This window comes from Capsicum annuum, chromosome 5 (assembly GCF_002878395.1).
Source record: "Capsicum annuum cultivar UCD-10X-F1 chromosome 5, UCD10Xv1.1, whole genome shotgun sequence".
NCBI classification, from domain to species: Eukaryota; Viridiplantae; Streptophyta; class Magnoliopsida; order Solanales; family Solanaceae; genus Capsicum; species Capsicum annuum.
Window position 1 is genome coordinate 97,888,204 of NC_061115.1, and position 22,681 is coordinate 97,910,884.

General features: G+C 37.2%; 1 protein-coding gene and 1 pseudogene across 1 annotated transcript; both read right to left on the reverse strand.

Annotated features, from left to right (window-relative positions):
* Positions 1-18,368: 18,368 nt before the first annotated feature.
* Positions 18,369-19,744, reverse strand: LOC107871914 (annotated as a pseudogene).
* Positions 19,745-19,867: 123 nt separating this feature from the next.
* LOC107871913 (heat shock cognate protein 80-like) lies at positions 19,868-20,981 on the reverse strand. Its single transcript, XM_016718763.2, has 2 exons — positions 20,922-20,981; positions 19,868-20,680 (listed from the first exon to the last, which is right to left on the reverse strand). Exons 1-2 carry the CDS (start codon positions 20,979-20,981, stop codon positions 19,868-19,870), a joined length of 873 nt encoding a protein of 290 aa, XP_016574249.2.
* Between the last annotated feature and the right edge of the window lie 1,700 nt (positions 20,982-22,681).

Sequence of the window (22,681 nt, forward strand, 5' to 3'; positions counted from 1 at the left end):
GTATCCGACTATACGACTCATACCATAAAGTTGTACCTATTCCAGTGACCAAAATCCACTCCACCAACCAACACTGCTCGGCATATGATTGGACAATGCCACCTATACCCCAATATACAGGTCGTACCCCTAAGTTGTATTGGGTCTAAAAACTAGAATTCTAGGAAATTTTCTAAGGTCCAAAAACCAAGGTAATTCACTGTGTCCTTACATGACACAACGTCCAAAGCATCTTCTTCTCTTTTTGCATAGTAATTTGGTGTTCAAGCAATTTGAGTATTGACATCAAAGTGGTGATCATACATCCTTTGGAAGGCTCGTATTTCATGGTCCTCTTAGCTTATGTAATAGACTTATTTTGAATTCAATTTTGGTTATTGTCAGAGGTTTATCCCGACATATTATTGACTATAGATTTAAAAAGGCTTGTGGATAACTTTGGACTTGGGTAGATTAGATGTTGAATGTTAATAGTAATGAATGGCTAGACTTTTTTAAATTATGATTACTAGTCTTGTTTCCACTATCTTATTATATGTTCAAATTTTATCCAATGCTTATGGATTAATGTAAAGGTTAGGTTGGGTTAATGGGGAAATTTTTGGTCCTTAAGGGGATTGAGATGCCCATACGATGAGGCTCAATTTTGGGTCATGTCAACTAATTACTGGCCTATTAAAATGATTGATTGATATTAGTTCTTGAAGACCTTGTGGTCATGTATGGTGTTGAAATATGGCCTTGATGGCTGGGAATGGCTAAGTAGGTTAAAGTCCTTAGATATTAAATTGAGTGGATATGAATGCATGGACAAAGGGTTTGAGTCCTAAAATCGACTAGTAAAGGAAATGATGGCTTGTGGTTAGAGTCCACTTGCATAATTAAATGACTTATGGTTAGAGTCCACTTGTTTGATAAGATCGCTAGTGGTTAGAGTCCACTTGTCTAACAAAAAGGCTTGTGGTTAGAGTTGACTTGTCTAGCAAAAGGCTTGTGGTTAGAGTCCACTTGCATAATAATATAGCTTGGGGTTAGATTCCTTTTATTTGATATAACCTCAGCGAATAGAAATTTAGAGTCCTCAACTTCATGGTTCATGATTGGGTGCTTTGAAATATATGTTATGGACTTGTTATCTCATAACACGATGTATTTCCATATATCTACATGTCTATGTGAATTAACATGATGGATTATGATGCTTTGACTTTGTATTAAATGATGACATTATTTTATACTTATCCTTGAGTTACATGCTAATGCTGAAACCATTAACTATCTCTAGACACTATGTCCCTAGGCGACATAGGGGCCATAGTTTCTTCTTCTCTTCCTGTGTAGTGACTAGTTGTTTTAGCCGACCGTGTGTTAACTTTGAAGTGGTGAGCTTCCATACTTTGAAAGGAATATATTTCATAGTCTTTCTATCTTATGTCATAGATTTGCGTTATACTTAGTTTTTGGCTATTGTCGGGGGCATGTCCCAATATATTATAGACATCAGATTGGTAGAGGCTTCTGGATGACTATGAACTTAGGTAGTTGGGATGTTGAATGTTTTGCATGAATAGAATGATTAGACATTCATAAGTTATGATTGTTAGTTTTGTTTTCGTTAACTTATTATATGTTTTGAGTTCTCTGATGCCTGTGGTATGATGTGATGGTTAGATTGGGTTAACGGGGCAATCTTTGGTCTTTGTTGGGTTTGAGATCATATAACAAGGCCCAGTTTTTTGTCGTGTCAAGTTGGTATCCGATCAAGGTTCATGGTCAATTAGGTGTCCACAAAGCCATGTCAAGTAAAGTATCTTGTACTGCTGTGTAGCGTGCCACACTTAAAAGAGAGGGGCTATGAGACATTTAAGAATTTTTCCCTTTCTTTGGGTTCTATCTCGAGCTATAGAGTTTAAGGTATTAGATTCAACTAATTTTTGTTTGCTTACCTTTTAGATCATGCCTCTAAGAAGATCTGAAGTTTTTGTAAACCTTTTTATCCAAACTTGCGATGATGTTGATGGGACTCACTCTACTTATGAAGTCCATACTCAGTATAGGGGTCCAGTACTTGATGGTTTGGGGTTCCACTAGTTCTCTCTAGCCCTCCTCCAGTTCCTTAGGCTGATTTATTAAATGTTAAGTTTTGTTAGTCGATTCATATGACTGCTCAGTTTGTATCTTCTCAGGTTTAGCATGGTGCATATTTTACTCCATCTTCTTAGGCCATAAGTGTTGGAAAGTTTACGAGGTTAATTTCTCTATACTAGTGTTAAGGAAAAGAAAGATCCCCAAGGTTTTCTGGATGAGGTGGAAATGATTTTCGTAATTATGAATGCCACTAGTATGGAAGGGGTGGAGTTTGCATCCTATCAGTCGAAGGATACCTTATACCAATGGTACGAGGAGTGGGAATGGACAAAGGGTGATATTGATGAGTCATCTTTGTGGGAGGACTTCACTAATGCTTTTATGGATCATTTCTTTTCTCTAGAGTTCAGGGAAGCAAAGGAAAAGAAGTTTGTTAATCTAAAATAAGGAAAAATATCTGTGAAGTAGTATGCCATGAAGATTCACCAGTTGTCTATGTATTCTCTGAAGATGTGTCAGCTATAAGGGCTCAGATAAGGTAGTTTGCCTCGATATTGTATCATGAGCTGGTCCTTGAGAGCTAGGTGGACTTGTTGATCAATGATACAGATATTTCTAGATTGGTTGTATATATGCAAAAAGTGGAAGAGGAGAAAAAAATAAGTTGAGATTTATGAGTGGCATAGCAAGAGGTATCGATTCTCTGACCAAATTGGAGATCAATAGTTTAGTGGTAAGAGGTCCAAGTGAAAGAATTGGGTGAATCCCAATTCCTATTCTACGACTAGTGCTACTTACCCAAGGTCATTGGGTGATAATCAGTCTTAGTTTGGTGGTGGGTTTTGGGTACAAGGTGCCTCATCTCTGGCTAGTAGGGCTCAGTCATCTCAATCCTACCCTCTTTGTAGATTCTTTAGTCAGCATCATTGTGGCCAATATGAGAAAGAGAGGAACAGATGTTTTAGATATCTTAGGATTGGGCACATGCAGCAAGAGTGCCCCTCTCTAGTGGCTTCTTGGGCCAACAGCACCCCTATTTTTACTTTATCTACTCCTGTATCAAAGGGTTCTTCTTTTACTTCTACTTTTGTTTCTGGTCTAGCACTGGTCAAAATTGCTTATATGCATTTGTTACTCACCAAGATTCTGAGGCACCTCCGAATGTTGTGACGAGTATGTTTAAACTTTTCTCCCATGACGTGTATTTTTTGATTTATCTGGGGTCTACACTCTCTCATATCACCCCATTTGTGGCTATGCATTTTACTTTTAGTCCTGAGTGTCTATCTATTTCTTCCTCGGTAGGAGACTCTGTGGTTGTTAAAAGAGTCTATAGGGTGTGTATGGTATCTTTTGGTAGTAAAGAAACTCTGGTAGACTTAATAGAGTTAGACATGGTTAATTTTGATGTTTTATAGGGATGGATTGGTTGCATTCATGCTATTCTTCCTCATATTGTCATACTCAGAAGGTCATACTTAAATTCCCTAATAAGCCAGTCATTATATGGGAAGGGGGTTCTTTAGTTCCTAAGGGGAGGTTCATCTATATATTAGGTCCCAAAAGTTGATCTCTACGGGTGTTTGCATCATTTGGTCCATGTTAAAGATTTTACCTCGGAAGGTCCTTCTCTACAGGGCAATAATGGTTTTGTAGAATATTGTGATACTTCTCGTGTTGGGCTTGGTTGTGTATTGATACAGCATGGTAGGGTGGTAGCCTATAATTTTAGGCAATTGAAAGTTCATGAGAAGAACTATCCTACTATGATTTTGATTTATTGGTCGTGGTATTTGCATTGAAGATTTGGCGTCATTATCTCAGTGGGGATTTATGTTTACATATTTTTAGATCATAAGAGCCTACAGTATGTGTTTACTCAGGAGTCAAGTCTCAAGCGAAGGAGATGGCTTGAGCTGCTAAAGGATTATGATATGAGTCTCCATTACCATCCAGGTAAATCTAACATTGCAGTTGATGCTCTTAGTAGGTTATCCATGGGGAATTTAGCTCATATGGATGAGGGTAAGCGGTAATTGGTGTAAGACATCCATTGTTTTGCTAATCTTGGAGTTTTTCTCATGGACTCTGAGGATGATGGTGTATTTGTGCATCTGGTATCGCAGTCATCTATTGTTGTTGAGATAAAGGAAAAGTAAATGTTGGATCCTAATTTGATGAAGATTAAGAGTAATGTGGGTCAACAAAAGGTTATCAATATTGAGATTAGTGATGATGGTATCTTGAAGTACCAAGGTAGGTTATATGTTCCTGATATTGATGGATTGAGCGAAAGAATTATGGCTGAGGGTCATAGATCTCGGTATGCTATTCATCCCGTTTCTATGAAGATGTATCATGATCTTAGGTAGTTTTATTGGTGGAATAATATAAAGTGGGATATCGCTAGCTATTTGGCTAAATGTATTGTATGTCAACAAGTGAAAGTTGAGACTTGAGACCTGGTGGGTAGTTCCAAGAGATAGAGTTTCTCGAATGGAAGTAGGAAGTGATTAATATGAATTTCATCACCAGTCTTCCCCGGTCTCGGAATCAATGTGATTTTATTTGGGCCATTATGGATAGAATAACCAAGTCCATTATGGGTCATATGGTTGGATATAGGTCATTTGGTTTGATTTTTTCATTCACTTTATCTGAGACTTACTAAAATAACTTGAATCTGAGTACGAGTAAAATAATGACAACCTTTAAAACCATGTAAATAACCATATGCATACATAGCAAAACATTTATAATCCATGCCAGAAAAGAGGATCAGATTTGGAATGTCTTTAAAATCATTAACCTAGGTATGTGTAGCTTAACCGTCATTATCCACACATGGACTATATGGGTCCAGTTTTACCCCCTGGATGGACCCCGATACGTGTAGCCACACGAACTAGAGATACCATAGGAGTAGGGGACTCCCGTGTACCCTTTGCTTTCCACGATACATATATACAAGTGTTATGGGATTCCTGTGTACCCCTTAGCCATATGATCGCCAATACCAATCCTCATGTTGGCAAATATGTTTTTCCAATGTCCTTTCATTGGACTCACACCCTCACGATTAGCTATCACACACCACCATTATTGACCAATTAAAACTATTACCACATAACCAAACTACCAATTCCATTTATTATTAACCAAGTCTATCATTAGTGGTATCGTCATACCAACTATAGCTTTCAAGTAATGCCTTTAGCCAACCTTAGGGGATTCCCATATACCTCATAGGTTACATTATTTAGTTTACTTGGGGGATTCCCATATTCCCCAAAATCTACAGTATTATTAGGCTTACTTGGGGGATTCCCTTGTACCCCACAAGGTTTTCATTATCAAGTTATGCTTGGGGGATTACCATGTACCCCACAAGACTTCATCATTAATTCTAATATCATTATTTCATTCACTTGGGGGATTCCTATGTACCCCACAAGGTTTTCATTCAAAACAATTTCATTTCCACCATGGCCATACCATTTAACCATTTCAAACTATTTAAACCATTCATACCATTCAAAACCATTTCAAACCATTAAAACTATTTAAACTAATGCAAACCAACTTAGGTTCCATTACCATAGTAAACTATGCAAAGCTTCAATAAAATTCCAATAATGTAACAAAAACATTCTCATAGGCATTTTATCAAACACGTTAAGGGCATACCTTTACTAAGACCAAACCAAAGCATAAACCATCAAGTTAGGGTTACCCATGACCCATTTGTTAAATGGCAACCAACAATTACCCACATATGCAAACCACCACCAAAACCATATAAAAACATAATTTAAACCAAGTGTAAATAATACTAAACAATATGATCCAAAAACCTCAACAATGGTTTTAAAAACAAGCATTTATGGTTCATAATCAATGTTTAAAACATATTAAAACATGCCTTCAGTGAGAACTAACAATGAGGGAGGAGTACATGCCTTATACAAGATGATTCATAAAACGAACTTGACACTTTAAGCCTCTAGATGAACATCACTACTAGAAATTACCCCTATGGTGACAATTGCAAAACTGTTGTAATAGACAGAAAACCCGTTGCCATAGCTCTACCACAACAGTTCAGCAAGTGTCCCATAGGTGGGTGTTGTGATAGGTCTATGGAAACGGTTTATGCGAAGGCTGTCTGAACCATTACCATAGGTCCAGCTATAGCGACGGTTTCAAACAACCATTTCCATAGCTTGACCTATGGCGACAGTTATTTTTGACTTATTGAGACGCTTATTTTCATCTATTCAAATGGTAGCTAACCATTGCAATAGAAGTTATTACAACAATATTAAACCATTGCAACAACATCTATTGAGACGTTTTTGTTATTCTGTTGCAATGCCTCTTTTCATCTATTGCAATGGTTACTAACCATCATAATAAATTCTATTGCAACGACATTAAACTGTTGTAATAGCATCTATTGCGATGCTTTTGTTATTCTGTTGCAACGGTTTTTGACTACCTATTGCAATGGTTTATTGATCTATTGCAACAATTATATAAATAGTCACTCGTATTAATGTAAATTTTTATTAATATGCATAATAAATTATAACACAATATGTACACATTAGAAAGTATACATAAATATAATACTATATGTGTACAAAATAATGTTTGGGGTCCAAACACTCCTTATGGACAACAAAGAGCACTACTCATAAGCGCAATGAAGTAAACTTCATACCTACTGCTTTAACACAATCTGAACAACAGATGTGGTCAACCTAAAACAACTGATGCTTCAAAGGAGCTTTTCCAGACTATTACTCTACAAGTCCTTTGAAGATCCACGACTTAGTCATCTTTATAATCTTTTGAAAATGTTGTTGAACCTCTATTTTGTTCACCATTGGCATTTTTAGCTCTCTTTAACAGTAAAAACACAACATCATCAGCTAAAAGTCATACTTTATTCTAGCAAAGAAGCACGGATTCAAAAATAAACATTAAACCTACAACTTTATTAACGTGAATAATATGGAAAAGCTTATTAGTTTAATTATTGATGAAAAGTAATAGAAATTTGTTAGGTAGCATTATGGTACTTATATAATAAATTAATATCCAAGAAGGCAGCAAGCAGTCATAGTAGCAATACCTTGCGAAAGATTTTCTTTTGGTTTCCAATTCAATAGCATCTCTTTCAGCAGTGTCGATGTTCAAAGAAGGAGTCATATTTCAAGGTTTTGCAGAAGAAAAGAGTCAGAATCAATCACAAGTAAATTAGCATCTTAAAAACTATAATTCTTGGTTTACATGAATAAGATAGGAGAAAAAATAAAGCATTCGATTGAAGCGCACTCACTTAAAATATTTGTGATGACATTAACACTCTTCTGAGCAGCGAGACAAACTTAATTAAAGGTATCAAATTTGATGAGATACTAACTTAAGCGTAAGCATCGATTAGAGATAATTTTGGACCTTCCGAGAACATATGTCCTCTCCTCTAAGTGCTTTATTTGATTTGCCTACGTCGAATAAACTTGAATTAATCATCAGTGTAGAAATTAAGAGGCAATTTTTTTCTTCACTTTTAGTCATTTCACGTAGGATGCTGTCATTGCTTAGTGTAGTCTAGTTATCCAATACAATCTCATTGACAAGTTATGATATGACAACAGTAGCATATTCGGTGTGATATTACAGTTGGGGTTTGTACTATCATTTCCACCCCAAAATTAAAGTTGGTATCTAATAAGTATTGTGTTATAAAAATACGAATTATTTTTCTAATACTACTAAAAATTGATTTAGTAACATTCTCAATAAAATCTAGGTCCTAAAAATTTTTAGTTGGGGAAGTACTAAACTACTCCTAACATATAAGAATGAAATCTGCTAGAGATTGTATAATTAAGGACACTGAAGACAAAGATTGCAAAGAAACTTGCACACTCCAAGATAAATTCATCACTTGTAACCATCAAATCCTTTCAAAAGTTGAGATGTTAAATATATTATTAATAAAAGACTGATAGACGCCATGCTTCAAACATAAATTTCTGATGGACAATGATCGGTACAAAAGCTAGCTATATTGTGACCAACACATACTTTTGTGACGGATTGATTATTCAAGATCTATCATAATTTCAAACATATACAAGTGAGTTTAGTTATTTTTGGGAAAAATATAAATAGTAATAAATAGATATAGAAGTTGGAGTTTGAATATTACATACCCTAGTGAAGGTGAAGGGACTTCTTGTCATGATGATGAGGAACAATGGATCATAGGAAATACAGACACCAGATTGGCCTCCCATCATGTTAAGTTGAACCATGTTTCCCGCTAAATAATGTCGTATTGCACTGTACTCTTGCCCCTCTCCTACTAGCATTATGCTTAGTTCCTAAAGCCTCTTATTTTCTGCTATCTAAAACAAATTCATGTTAATTTAAAGTGACATAAATAAATAGCTTGGGTTGCTTAACACATGCTAAAAATCAATCCGGTGCATTAAAGGGGAAGGGCAGAACCATTGGAGTTTATTGTCCATAGCCTTACCCTATATTTATGTTTCCCCAGCTAGTTTAACAGATGTTAAAGGGACAAATTAAAGCTATAGAAGTTAATTAAAAAGTACCTTTGATCTTAGAAATGTATTTTCCTGCTCCAGTTGAATTTTCTAATTATAAAATTAAAGAGTAGGTTGAAGATGTTTATAATGTCAAATAGTCATAGTGATATCTGTTCCAAACCAAAAAAATTATAATAGGGGTATGTGGTATAACCTATGTTGCTCAAACTCTTCAAAAATATCTAATAAAGTCTGGGTCTGATTGTAACGCCCCGCATTTTGGGCTACAATATAAACCATGATTCTGATGTGTTGATAAACCCCGAATTCATAAATTCCTATGCCAATACAGAATGATAATTATTTATGTAGCATGTGAATCCATTCAAGCTTGAATTTAGACCATAGAGGTCCTTCAACTCAAGGACAAGTTGAAACTATTTCGATCGACTAAGTTTTAGTGGATGTTTTAAAGTGTGTCAGCTTCCATCAACCATAACACTCTGCATATGTTGAATTAGGTAGCCTAATATGTTTCAAATGATAGGTATTCGAGTTAGCTTTCCAACGATACCAATTTTTCTAAAATCTGACACCCGAGCAAGAAGTTATGGCCTTTCAAAGTGATATGCATCGCCTAAACAATCGCCCGTGGCCACTGGAAAGCATAGGCAATAGCCTAGGCGGCGCCTATGTAAACATAGGCGATAGCCTAGGCAGAGCCTATGTAAACATAGGCGACAGCCTAGGCGGATCCTATGTAAACATAAGCAATAGGATGGCGGCGCCTATGTAAAGAATTCAAGTGACTTAAACACTCTGTTTTGGGGACAAAATGGTACTTTTCCACCCTTACTTAGCCCTAAAACATGAAATTCAGTTCCAAGGACCCCAAAATACACCTTTATTCATCAAAAGTACTCAAATATTCTCCTTAGGGTTTCAAAATAAAAACCTAAATAGTTCAAGATTCGACCGTAGGTTTTCAAAGATAATTACTTATTTGGAATCACCAATCCCCAAGCTTCAAAAAACATCTATTATCTTTGGAAATAGAGGTATGTGGGGTTATCCAAAAATCTCATGGATGTACTTTTTATGAACATGCATGCTTTTAAATGGGGGTTTTCAATCAAATGCTAATATCTTGCTTTCAATATGATTTCTAAGTCATTTACTTTATGTCATGGGAATTGTTTGCCTATATACTTCAATGGTTGAAACCATGCATATGTGATTTGAGATTTTCCATGGAAGTTGATAAATATGAATGATAAATTTCTTTCAAATTCCCATGATAATGTCTTGATACCCCATATCATATTGTGACCAACAAAAGAGAGCATGAATTTAAAATAAATATTATTCACCACTTGTAAATGATGAAGCACCTTAGTTTTATATGATAATGCATATGTGGAAGTGATATTAATGACTTGCAAGTCGGGTATGACGATACCCTATAGAACATGATATGTGATTGAATCAGAGGAAATTTGAATATATTGATTTTATATGAGAAAGGTGGATGCCCGAAGAAGGCGTTTGAGTGAAGGGCTCATCGCTGGAAAACGTGCTTACCAATATGGAATTTTGGTACCAGGCTAAGTGATCTTGTGTACTTGACTTTATGTCATTCCCAAATTGGGACTATAGGTAGGAGCCCGGGCTAAGTGATTTTGGGCACTACCAGTGGGTCGAGACACCATGCTTCGTGGTCTTGTGTGTCTCTCCCTCACTTATACTCTAATCGCGGTGGCAACTGAGGTTAGATAGTCAGTGTAAATTATATAGGGTATTCCACCTAGCTCAGTTGCATTTCATTGTTGTTGAGAAACTATTACATTATGCCCATATGTTTTCAAATGATTTGATATGAAATTGCTTTATAATGGCTCTCAACTATATTTTGTAAAAATATTATGTTTTGTTTTGATATCTCTGCGTGCCAGTACTTTTGTACTGACCCTATCCCCTCACCAACCTCTCAGATTCAGAGGCCCAGTCTAGGGGTCAAGAGAATCAATAGATCATTTAGACAAAGTTACAGAGACTAGTGGTGAGCCTTCTATGTTTCGGAAGGTCTTATGTCCTGCAGTCCTTTTATCTTATATTCAGTTTTGGGGTCTATTGGGCGCCTTATCCCAGTTTATATACAGTTACTTGACTCAGTCATTTGTTAGAGATTTTTGCAGATAGTTGTTTAGAGGTTGATTAATATTGGGGGAACCTTATTTCCCCGTAATTGTTTCTTTTCACATTTATGACCATGTTTCCAAATTATTGCATTTCTTCTGTATTACTTTGATCATATGAATTAGGTGCATGATTACCAGACAGATAGGGGTATTTCGGGCCTTCATGGTTTGAAATGCTCATCATGGCTTGGCCCTAGTTTGGGTTTGACAAACTTGGTATCAAAGCACGTTTCATGGTCCCAGGGTGTCTGCTAAATTGAGTCAAGTAGAGTCTTATTTATGGATGTGTAGCGTGCCACACTTATAAGCAGGAGGTTGCTAGGCGTTTAGGAAATATTTCCCTTCTTTATGATTTAGTTCGTGCTTCAGAGTCTGAATTGTCCCCTAATCAATGATCACTTGTGTTTCAGAAACACAGTTAAGCCTCCATGTTGTATCATCAATCAGATTGCTCAGGAAAATGGGATGTGGACCCATAACAGAGCTCACAGTCTAGAATTTATCCCTACTCCAGGAGTCCCGACCAGTCTACCTCGGGCTCTGTGGACTAATGTCAACCGTCCCCCAACTGCTCAGGGAGATATTTAAAATATAGAATTCAGATGGTCAATTCAAATGCTGACACAATTGGTAGCTAACTAGGCTCAATGATCGAAAGATGTTGGGTCTGCATCTGTTACGTCTGAGGCTACTAGAGTCGGACATTTTATAAAGATGAACCCACCTAAGTTCACTAGCACTAAGGTGGAGGAAGATCCACAGGTGTTCGTGGATAAGATAGAAAAGATCTTTAAGGTGATACATGTGGATAAGGTTAAAGGGGTGGAACTAGCAACCTATCAGCTCAAGGATGTTGTGAATCAGTGGTATGCCGACTGGGAAGATATAAAAGGTGAGAGTGCTGAGCCCACAATTTGGGGCAAATTTGTGGAAGCTTTCCTTGATTGATTATTTCCCCTGGAGTTAAGGGAGACCAAAGTGGAAGAGTTTATGAATTTGAAGCAGGTCAGTATGAATGTCAAGGATTACACTTTGAAGTTTAATAAACTAGCCCACTATGCACCAGAGTTGACTAGTAATATGAGAGCCCGAATAAGGAAATTTGCAGCTGGCCTTGCTGATAACCTGGTACTTAAGTGCCAGGGGGCTATATTAAATAAGGAGTTAGACTTTGCTCAACTGACCGTTCATATGCAGCAGGTAGAAGATAAGAAGAAAAAGATTGCTGAATCTAGAGAGAATACAGACAGGCTAAGAGAGCTAGATCTGCGGACCAGCACCAGAGTCAGCTGCAAAGTGGTAATTGGGGTAATAAGTGGTTGAAAAAGAAGAAGTTTTGGAATAATGTACAGTCAGCGTGGTTGAAGAAGAAGAAGTTTTGGAATAATGCAAAGTCAGCAGCCAGCGTCCCAGCACCCAGACCACTGACAGACAGACAAACTCAGAGTTTTTAGACTTTTCATGGATCCAAAGCTCTAGGTACACAGTCTTAGGGCAGTGTGGCCCAGTAGCATCGTACATATCTACGGTGTGAGGTTTACGAAAGGAATCATCTAGGAAAGTGTTAGTTTGAGGGGAAAAACTGCTATACTTGTGGAAAAATGGGTCACCTTCAGAGAGATTGTCCTTCTGCTGAAGGAAATGCGGGGGGAAGCTAAGTCCCAAGCCACCTCCACAGCTCCCCTTCCTAAGGGTTTCCCTTCAGCTGCCGGGAGCGGTAGCAACCGGTTATATTCTTTAAGTAACTGCCAGGAGGTGAAATCTTCACTAGATGTTCTCACCGATATGTTACGAATCTTCTCTCGTGATGTTTATGTATTTCTTGATCCCGGGTCTACTTTATCTTATGTGACCCCTTATGTGGCTGTTGGTTTCGGGTTTGAGACCTATGTTATTGTAGAACCCTTCTCTGTTTCTACTCTTGTAGGTGATTCTGTTGTTGCCAGAAGGGTGTATAGAAATTGTGTTGTGTCTATTCATAGTAGGGAAACTGTGGAAGACCTTATAGAACTTGATATGATAGATTTTGATGACATCCTTGGGATGGACTGGCTCCATTCGTGTTATACCACCCTTGATTGCAGAACCCGAAAGGTCACTTTTTCTTTTCCGAATAAGACACCAATTGTATGGGCAGGGAGTTCCATGGAACCTAGAGGTCACTTTATCTCTTATATTAGGTCCCAAAAGCTTATCTCCAAAGGTTGTATGTACTATCTAATTCGAGTAAAAAATTCAAAAGTTAAAAATCTTCCTCTGCAATCAATCCCTGTAGTGAATGAATTCCTAAAAGTCTTTCTCGAAGATCTTCCAAGGATACCCCCTGATAGAGAGATAGATTTTGGCATTGATGTGTTGCTAGACACTCGTCCTATTTCTATTCCGCCATATAGAATGGCTCCCACAGAACTAAAGGAGTTAAAAGAATAGCTTGCAGACCTCCTAGACAAAGGTTTTATTCATCCTAGTGTTTCCCCATGAGGTGCACCTATGCTCTTCGTGTGAAAGAAGGATGGGTCCCTTTGTATATGCATAGAATACCGCCGGTTGAATAAGGTTATGATTAAAAATAAATATCCTCTTCCTAGGATTGACGACCTTTTTTACCAGCTTCAGGGTGCTAAGTATTTTTCAAAAATAGACCTTCCTTCGAGTTATCATCAGTTGAAAGTTAGGGAGTCAGACATACCAAAGATAGCCTTCCGAACTCGATATGGTCATTACGAATTTTTAGTTATGTCCTTTGGGTTGATTAACGCCCCTGCAGCCTTCATGGATTTTATGAATAGAGTGTTCCATCAGTTTCTTGACTTGTTCATCATTGTATTTATTGATGATATTCTGATCTATTCTAAGAGTAAAGAGGATCATGCCAATCACCTCCGAATTAATCTTCAGACCCTTAAGGATCATTAGCTGTATGCTAAATTTTCTAAGTGTGAATTTTGGTTAGACGCTATTTCCTTCCTGAGGCATATTGTGTCCAGTGACGAGATAAGAGTGGATCCCCAGAAAGTTGAAGCAGTGAGAAAATGGCCCAGACCCACGACTCCAACCGATATTTGGAGCTTCTTGGGTTTGGTAGGGTATTACAAAAAGTTGATAGAGAGTTTTTCTTCCATAGCTGCTCCGCTTACTAAACTGACTCAGAAAAAAATGAAGTTTGTGTGGTCTGACTTGTGTGAAAACAGTTTTGAGAAGTTGAAGGACAAGCTGACTACTGCTCCTATTTTGACCCTTCCCAAGGGTGTAGATAATTTTATGGTTTATTGTGATGCGTCCTATGTGGGAATTGGTTGTGTATTGATGCAGCATGGTAAGGTGATAGCTTATGCATCTAGGAAGTTAAAGGTGCATGAGCGCAATTACCCCACTCATGACTTGGAGTTAGCAGCCGTGGTGTTTGCACTTAGAATCTGGAGGCACTATCTCCATGGAGTGCATGTTGATATTTATACTGACCATAAGAGTTTGCAGTATGTTTTCTCACAGAAAGAATTGAACCTCAGGCAGAGGCGCTGGATGGAGCTTCTGAAAGACTATGATATGATTCTGTATTACCATCCAGGCAAGGCATATATTGTAGTCGATGCCCTCAGCAAGTTGTCTATGGGCAGCCTTTCTCATGTAGAATAAGGAAAGAAAGAGATGGTGAAGGATATTCACCGCCTTGCAAATCTGGGAGTGCAACTCTTAGATTCCAAAAATAGAGTGGTGATTGTTCATGAGTTAGCTAAGTCATCCCTTTGTGCTGAAGTTAAGTAGAAGAAGGTTGAAGATCCCATCTTGATGCAAATCAATAAAGATGTGGGTCAATAAAAGGTTATGCCATTTGAAATTGGTGGTGATGGTATTCTAAGATTTCAGGGTAGGTTGTGCATTTCGAATGTTGATGGACTATGGCAAAGAATCCTTAATGAGGCGCACACTTCGAGGTATGTCGTGCACCCAGGCTCGACTAAGATGTACCATGATCTGAAAACCTTCTATTGGTGGAATAACATGAAACGTGATGTAGCTGATTTTGTGTCCAAGTGAATTTGAGCACAGTTTTCCACCCTCAGACGGATGGGTAAGCTGAGCGTACCATTCAAAGTTATGCGATTTGGACAAAAGGGTAAATTGAGTCCTCGCTATGTAGGGCTATATCAGATTCTGAGAAAGATTGGTACAGTTGCTTATGAGCTAAAATTTCCTACAAGTTTGGGTTCCATTCATCCGGTATTCCATGTATCCATGTTGAAGAAATGCATTGGAGATCATTCTCTGGTATTTCCAGTAGAGGGTATCAAAGTGAAAAACTCCTTGTCGTACGAAGAAGAGCCCGTTGAAATTTTAGATCGCCAATTTCAAAAGTTGAGGAGCAAAGAGATAGCCTCAGTAAAGGTACTGTAGAGGAATCAGAAAGTCGAAGAAGCAACTTGGGAGTCAGAAGATGACATGAGAATTAGCTATCCCAATTTGTTTGCTTCGATGGAGGATAAGACAGAAAGTTCTATTCCTTTTTATCTTTCCTAGTCCTTTATTATTCTTGAAATCGTGTCTGTCTGTGTCCTACATCATCATTCAGGGACAAATGATCCTAAGGAGGGGATATGGTAACGCCCCGCATTTTGGGCTACAATATAGACCATGATTCTGATGTGTTGACAAACCCCAAAGCCATAAAATCCTATGCCAGAACTGCATGTTAATTATTTGTGTAGCATTTGAATCCATTCAAGCTTGAATTTAGACCATAGAGGTCCTTTAACTCAAGGACGAGTTGAAACTATTTCGATCGACTAAGTTTTAGTGGACGTTTTAAAGTGTGTTAGATTCCATAGACCATAACTTACTGTATATGTTGAATTAGGGATCATGCTATGTGTCAAATGATAGGTATTCGAGTTAGCTTTCCAACGATACCAATTTTGCTAAAATCTGACACCCGAGCAAGAAGTTATGGCCTTTCAAAGTGATATATGTCGCCTTACCAATCGCCCATGGCCACTGGAAAGCATAGGCAATACCCTAGGCGGTGCCTATGTAAACATAGGTGATAGCCTAGGTGGCACCTATTTAAACATAGGTAATGGGATGGGCGGCGCCTATGTAAAGAATTCAAGTGACTTAAACACTCTGTTTTGGGGACAAAATGGTCCTTTTCCACCCTTAGCCCTAAAACACGAAATTCAGTTCCAAGGACCCCAAAATACACCATCATTCATCAAAAGTGCTCAAAGATTCTCCTTAGGGTTTCAAAATAAAAACCCAAATAGTTCAAGATTCGACCGTAGGTTTTTGAAGATAATTACATATTTGGAATCACCAATCCGCAAGCTTCAAGAAACATCTAATATCTTTGGAAATAGAGGTGCGTGGGGTTATCCAAAAATCTCATGGGTGTAGTTTTTATGAATATGCATGCTTTTAAATGGAGGTTTTCAATCAAATGCTAATATCTTGCTTTCAATATGATTTCTAAGTCATTTACTTTATGTCATGGGAATTGTTTGCCTATATACTTCAATGGTTGAAACCATGCATATGTGATTTGAGATTTACCATGGAAGTTGATAAATATGAATGATAAATTGCTTTCAAATTCCCATGATAATGTCTTGATACCCCATATCATATTGTGACCAACAAAGGAGAGCATGAATTTGAAATAAATATTGTTCACCACTTGTAAATGATGGAGCACCTTGGGTTTTACATGATAATGCATATGTGGAAGTGATATTGATGATTTGCAAGTCGGGTATGACGATACCGTACAGAACATGATATGTGATTGAATCAGAGGAAATTTGAATGCATTGATTTTACATGAGAAAGGTGGATGCTCGAAGAAGGCGTTTGAGTGTAAGGGCTCATCGCTAGAAAACGTGTTTACCGACACGGAATTTTGGTACCAGGCTAAGTGATCTTGTGTACTTGACTTTATGTCATTCCCAAATTGGGACTATAGGTAGGAGCCCGGGCTAAGTGATCTTGGGCACTACCAGCAGGTTGAGACACCATGCTTCGTGGTCTTGTGTGTCTCTCCCACACTTATACTTTAATCTCGGCGGCAACCGAGGTTAGAATGTTGGTGTAAATTATGTAGGGTATTCCACCTAGCTAAGTTGCATTTCATTGTTGTTGAGAAACTATTGCATTGCGCTCATGTGTTTTCAAATGATTTAATATGAAATTGCTTTATAATGGCTCTCAACTATATTTTGTAAAAATATTATGTTTTATTTTGATATCTCTGTGTGCTAGTACTTTTGTGCTGACCCCCTTCCCTCTCCAACCTCTCAGGTTTAGAGGCCCAGTCTAGGGGTCAAGAGAATCAGTAGATCATTCAGACAGAGTTGCAGAGACAAGTAGTGAGCCTTCTATGTTTCGGTAGGTCTTATGTCCTGCAGTCCTTTTATCTTATATTCAGTTTTGGGGTCTACTGGGGGCCTTGTCCCAGTTTATATATAGTTACTTGACTCAGTCATTTGTTAGAGATTTTCGCAGACAGTTGTTTAGAGGTTGATTGATGTTGGGGGAACCTTATTTCCACGTTATTGTTTTTTTTCATATTTATGACCATGTTTCTGAATTATTGCATTTCTTCTGCATTACTTTGATCATATGAATTAAGTGCATGATTACCAAACAGATAGGGGTGTTTCGGGCCTTCATGGTTCAAAATGCTCATCACAGCTAGGCCCTGGTTTGGGTCGTGACACGGATACTCCAAAAATAGTGCAATTTTGGAGAATCCCACATAGGTGCGGCAATACTTTCAAAGAGTCCGAGCAACATAGATAGTCGACTCAGTCCTGCAATGCTTTCGGAAAATATTCTAGTACTACTCCTCTTCAGACATCACCGGTCTAGTCCCAATCTTACTAGAAGAAGCTGTACATTTCCACATGACACATTCGAATATAATCACCAAATCATACACTAAAATTTCATTGTCTTACTTACAAAAGCACTGTAGCAACGGCCTACGCATTTCCACTTTTAATTTCTGCCTCCAGCCCATACTAATATAACTCGGACAAAAATGGAAATTAAATACCCAGAAGAGTACAACTACATTGCACAAACACAAATTCAAAATAATACCGGTCTAATTCATTACGTACATATACATCATTATAGATGAAAGATGTAGAGATGAAGTGGATATCAAACTCGAAGAAGAAGATGAGCTCTTATGAAGACAATTGGTTTCTCCAAAGCATTCTTAGTGAATAACTTATATATGCAACTAATTTAAATTAACACGGAGATACCTCGTCTTCCTGGGCTGTACATATCCTAACTCCACGCTCGCCCCCCTAAGGAAACCAAAATTATAAAGCCTTAAGAAAATGAAAAAGAGAGAACTACTTAATAAGCCATAACAGCAAAATATACTTGAAAATACTACTAGTGCTAGAATCCTTGGACTACCAAAAAAATTAGATTAAGAAGCATCTGCTGCTAATGTTATGGACTTAGCCTCAGAATATTGTGTTGGTCTGGTGGATTTATATTCATTGTCTTACTATCGAACCCACTTGTAACGACCTTCTAATGGCTTATCGTTTGCAAAGTCAAAGTTGTATCTTTTACAACACACACATTCATAAATCATGAATACTCTTTATGGAGCTAAATAAACAATAGAAAAAGAAGATAAATGCAGAGAATTGTACTTTTCTAAAAATTATTTATGGAGATCTTTCTCGGCTACAACAAAGAACTCATCAAGCTCAACCTCTGAGGGCATCTTTGCTTCTGCATTAGATCGACGGCAACGACATTTAGCAAGTTGTGGTTTTGGTGTTAGCTCTAGTTTGTGAAGCTCAAATTTGAAATCATTGGATAGTATTGCATCGCTACAGAAAAATGGGGCTTTGTTTTCAATAAAAAACAGTGAAGAAAAAAAATGGTGGCACTGAAGTGGCGGATCTGAGAGATAATTGAAATGCCATGAAAGACATGGAATGCATATTTACCTTTCTCTCAACATTGAATTACTAGTTGTAATTTCCACACTATCATCCTCCTGGAAAATTTAAAATTCAAATATCAGTCCGCCATCAATACAATTTCACAAAAATGAAAAAAATATGAATTCAACTGAAATTATTGAATGAAAAGACAATTCACTCCATTTATCATACCGGAGCATAGTACCATACATATTAAAGGAAGAAGAAAATAAAACCGTAAAAACAAGTAAAATTCAAAAATTTTAATTCATATACATCAAGATCTATAAATTTTGGGCTTTTTTGTCACATCGTTTGATTCATTATCTGCAAAGTTAGAATTCACACCCAGTTTACACGAAGCAATAGTATTTCCCTGGGAAGTGAATAATTCTAAACTCGTCGGTGCAACTAAGACTCCAGAACTATGACTTCTAACACGAGCTACAGTAGTTGGTAACATCTCCAAATCAGTATCGCTCTTCTTCCTCTTCCTCGTCTTAACCAACTCTAAAACCTTCCGTTCTCTTTTCATCTTCACCGCAACCTCCATAATCACAACTTCTCCAATTCCCTTTCGACTTACACTATCACTTTCACTAAAAATAAGTAGTCCTAAAGGCTTTCAGACTGAACAGTAGGTTGAAGATTTTTATAATGTCAAACATTCATAGTGATATCTGTTCCAGACCAAAACAATTAGAATAGGGGTATACGGTATAACTTATGTTACTTAAACTCTTCAAAAATGTCTAATAAGGTCTGTGTCGGATACTCCAAAAATAATGCAATGTTGGAGAATCCCACACAGGTGCGGCAACACTTTTGAAGAGTCCGAGCAACATAGATAGTAACAAGTTTTAAGCAATTCCCCTTTTCTGTAAATTCTCAATTTCAGCTAGTACCATCTCATGTTGTTCAACCACATAATAAGCATCAAATCCATTACTATGAGGAATTGTATTAATTATGAAAACATAAATATTTTGCTACTTATGCTAAACATTTTCGCTACAAAATAAGCAGATTGAGCTGAATTTGCATGAGTCAGAATGAGTTGCATTGATAATTAAATGGTAGCAGTAACAAGATTTTTGCCCTCAAATTCCTTCAAATGACCAATTGAATACTCATCAATGGCATCAACCATGTAAATCACTTCATACCCCTTCTTTTTCAGTTTCTCAAGGAAGGGGGAGTTCTCAACAGCCTTCTTGCTCTCACCAGTAATGTAGTAAATATCATGTTGGGCCTCCTTCATTCTGGTTACATAGTCCTTCAAGATGGTCATCTCATCACCACTCTTGGTGGAGTGGTACCGCAGCAGTTTAGCAAACTTAGACCTGTTCTGAGAATCCTCATGAATTCCAAGCTTGAGGTTCTTAAAGAAGGCCTCATAAAACTTATTATAATCCTTTTTGTTCTTACCAATTTCAAAGAACAGCTCAACACACTTCTTCACCAAGTTCTTGTGAATAACCTTCAGGATCTTGTTCTTCTGCAACATCTCTCTAAAGATACTAAGAGGAAGGTCCTCAGAATCCATAATTCGCTTCACAAAGCTCAAATATTCAGGCATCAACTCCTCACAGTTGTCCATAATAAACACACGAAAAACATAGAGCTTGATATTGTTGGGCCTCTTCCTTGTATCAAAGAGGTAAAAAGGAGTGCTTTTTGGAACAAAAAAGATAGCCTTGAACTCCAACTGGCCCTCAACAGAGAAGTGCTTCATAGATAAATGCTCCTCCCAGTCATTAGTCAAACTCTTGTAGAAAGTAGCATACTCTTCCTTTGTGATCTCTTCAGGCTTCCTCATCCAAATGGGCTTCTTCTTGTTCACTAGCGACCACTCATTGGAAACTTCTTTAACCTTTTTAAGCTACCAAGTAAGTAGAGTAGAAACCAATACCAAATTGCCCAATCATGCTAACATCAGCACCAGCTGTGAGAGCTTCCATGAATTCCTTAGTTTCTGACCTCGCAATTGTACCCAAAAGTTAGAACCATTTAATTTATAACTGCAAGAGATTTTCATAAACGAATGGAAGACCATAATGGCAATATAGAATAATGTCAAGCCTTAACATAAGCACTTCACATCTATAGAGAATAAATTATACCTCATTATAAACTTCAGCAAACTTTTTGTTTCCAACTCTTAGAGATCCAAAGTTATACATGGTCACACGTATAGCTCCACGCCTAACACAACTAACAAAAAATATAAGACCATCACATATGTAGTGTTAGCAGGATGTTACAATTTACTTAGGGCATCACAAGTCCAATTTGGTTGGAAAGAAGAAACCATAAAGAAAAGATTTCAAAATAGCCAATGGAACAAATGCAAGACACAAAGGAATATACGAAAATAACGCTCGAACACTAAAGTATCTTTGTCTTCAGGTTGCAAGTGGAGAAGGCAGAAACATCATGGTAATGCATTTTCTCGATTGCATCCATCAAGACTATGTAACTGACTAAGATAGTCCTATTTATAAAGAAAATCCTAGTAGCACAAACACTAAACACTGAATATAACCATCCATGTGAAACCCAAATTACCATCTCATTAAAGGCTCTTATCTTTAAACATTTACCTAAACACTGAATATAACCAAATCTATCGCAGGTATCCATTCGAGCCGAATATAATAAAAAAAACATATGAAAAAGCCATAAAAAGGAACATAGCCACAAAGAAGCATAACAAATACTAACATGACAACCTTAGCAAAAGGTAACAAAAACAACAGGAAATACAAAAAAAGTGAAGAAGAGAATACTAATACTAATACTAATTGGAGACTTGAGAAATGGGTTTTTGATCCATATTCTTTACTCCATTTCCAGGAAATAGCAACTCCCCGAGGAATTGGAGCTACAAAATCACCTCGAAATTTAATTTATCTGAATTTTCAGTTGAGGAATAATGGATTTTTGATTGATTGAGAAATGGGTTTTCTAGAAAATCACACTACTGTATCTTCCGTCTCCTTTACTCAATGAGAAATGGATTTTCAATCAATTTTTATTTATGAGAAAGAAGTAGGTTTACGTTTTTTATGAGAAAGAAAGAGGGTTTTTTTATTATTTCTATTGATAAATATATTTTTGGCTAAGTAAAATATTATGGAGGGAAATTAAGAAGTGTTGCCATAGATAATTTTTCCTAATTAAGCGTTGACATAGATATTCTATGGCAACGGTTTTAAAAAGCGTTGCTATACATATACCTATTGCAATGGTTTATTCTCAATAGCAACAGTTATAGTGCTAATAGAATAATTATTTTTTGCAACGGTTGGAATCATTTCCATAGCTAGTCTATAGCAACGCATTTTCAACCGACGCCAAAAAGTTCATTGCCATAGGCCTAATTTCTAGTAGTGACACCTTTTTAAAACCCTAGCCTTCAATCTTCAAGAGTGTTTAGAGGGAGTATTTGGAATGTTTTTTTATCTTCCAATGAGAGCTATAAAAGGACACAACATGATGTATAATGTGGGGACATAGGGATTTTGGGGTGGTAAATCTCTAGACTACCCTCAGCTTAAAAGTTGAAAAACACACGTAGGAGGGTATGACTCAACCCTCTTAAATTGTACACTAAGGTACGAGCAGTACCCTTAATCATACCCAAAACCTCCCCTTGGACTAGTATACTGGTTAATATATGACCATACAAGGCCAAGTCATATCATAGCATATGAATGGTACCCTTTGAGTCGTACCTTGGTCAGAATCATCAAGACCATACTTAAGCCATCATATGACTTGGAAACATACCTCTGGTACACTATCATACGATTGGTATAATTCCTTGTCATACCTAAGGCAGGAACCAACCCGTAAACATTGTCAAACATACGATTGAGGA

What these genes read in the sequence shown, in the direction of transcription:
- LOC107871913 (XM_016718763.2), bottom strand. Translation starts at nt 20,981, where the DNA reads ATGTATAACTTTGGATCTCTAAGAGTTGGAAACAAAAAGTTTGCTGAA. An exon ending in TTGCTGAAGTTTATAATGAG is followed by an intron (nt 20,681 to 20,921) that starts GTATAATTTATT and finishes CTTACTTGGTAG; the next exon opens with CTTAAAAAGGTTAAAGAAGT.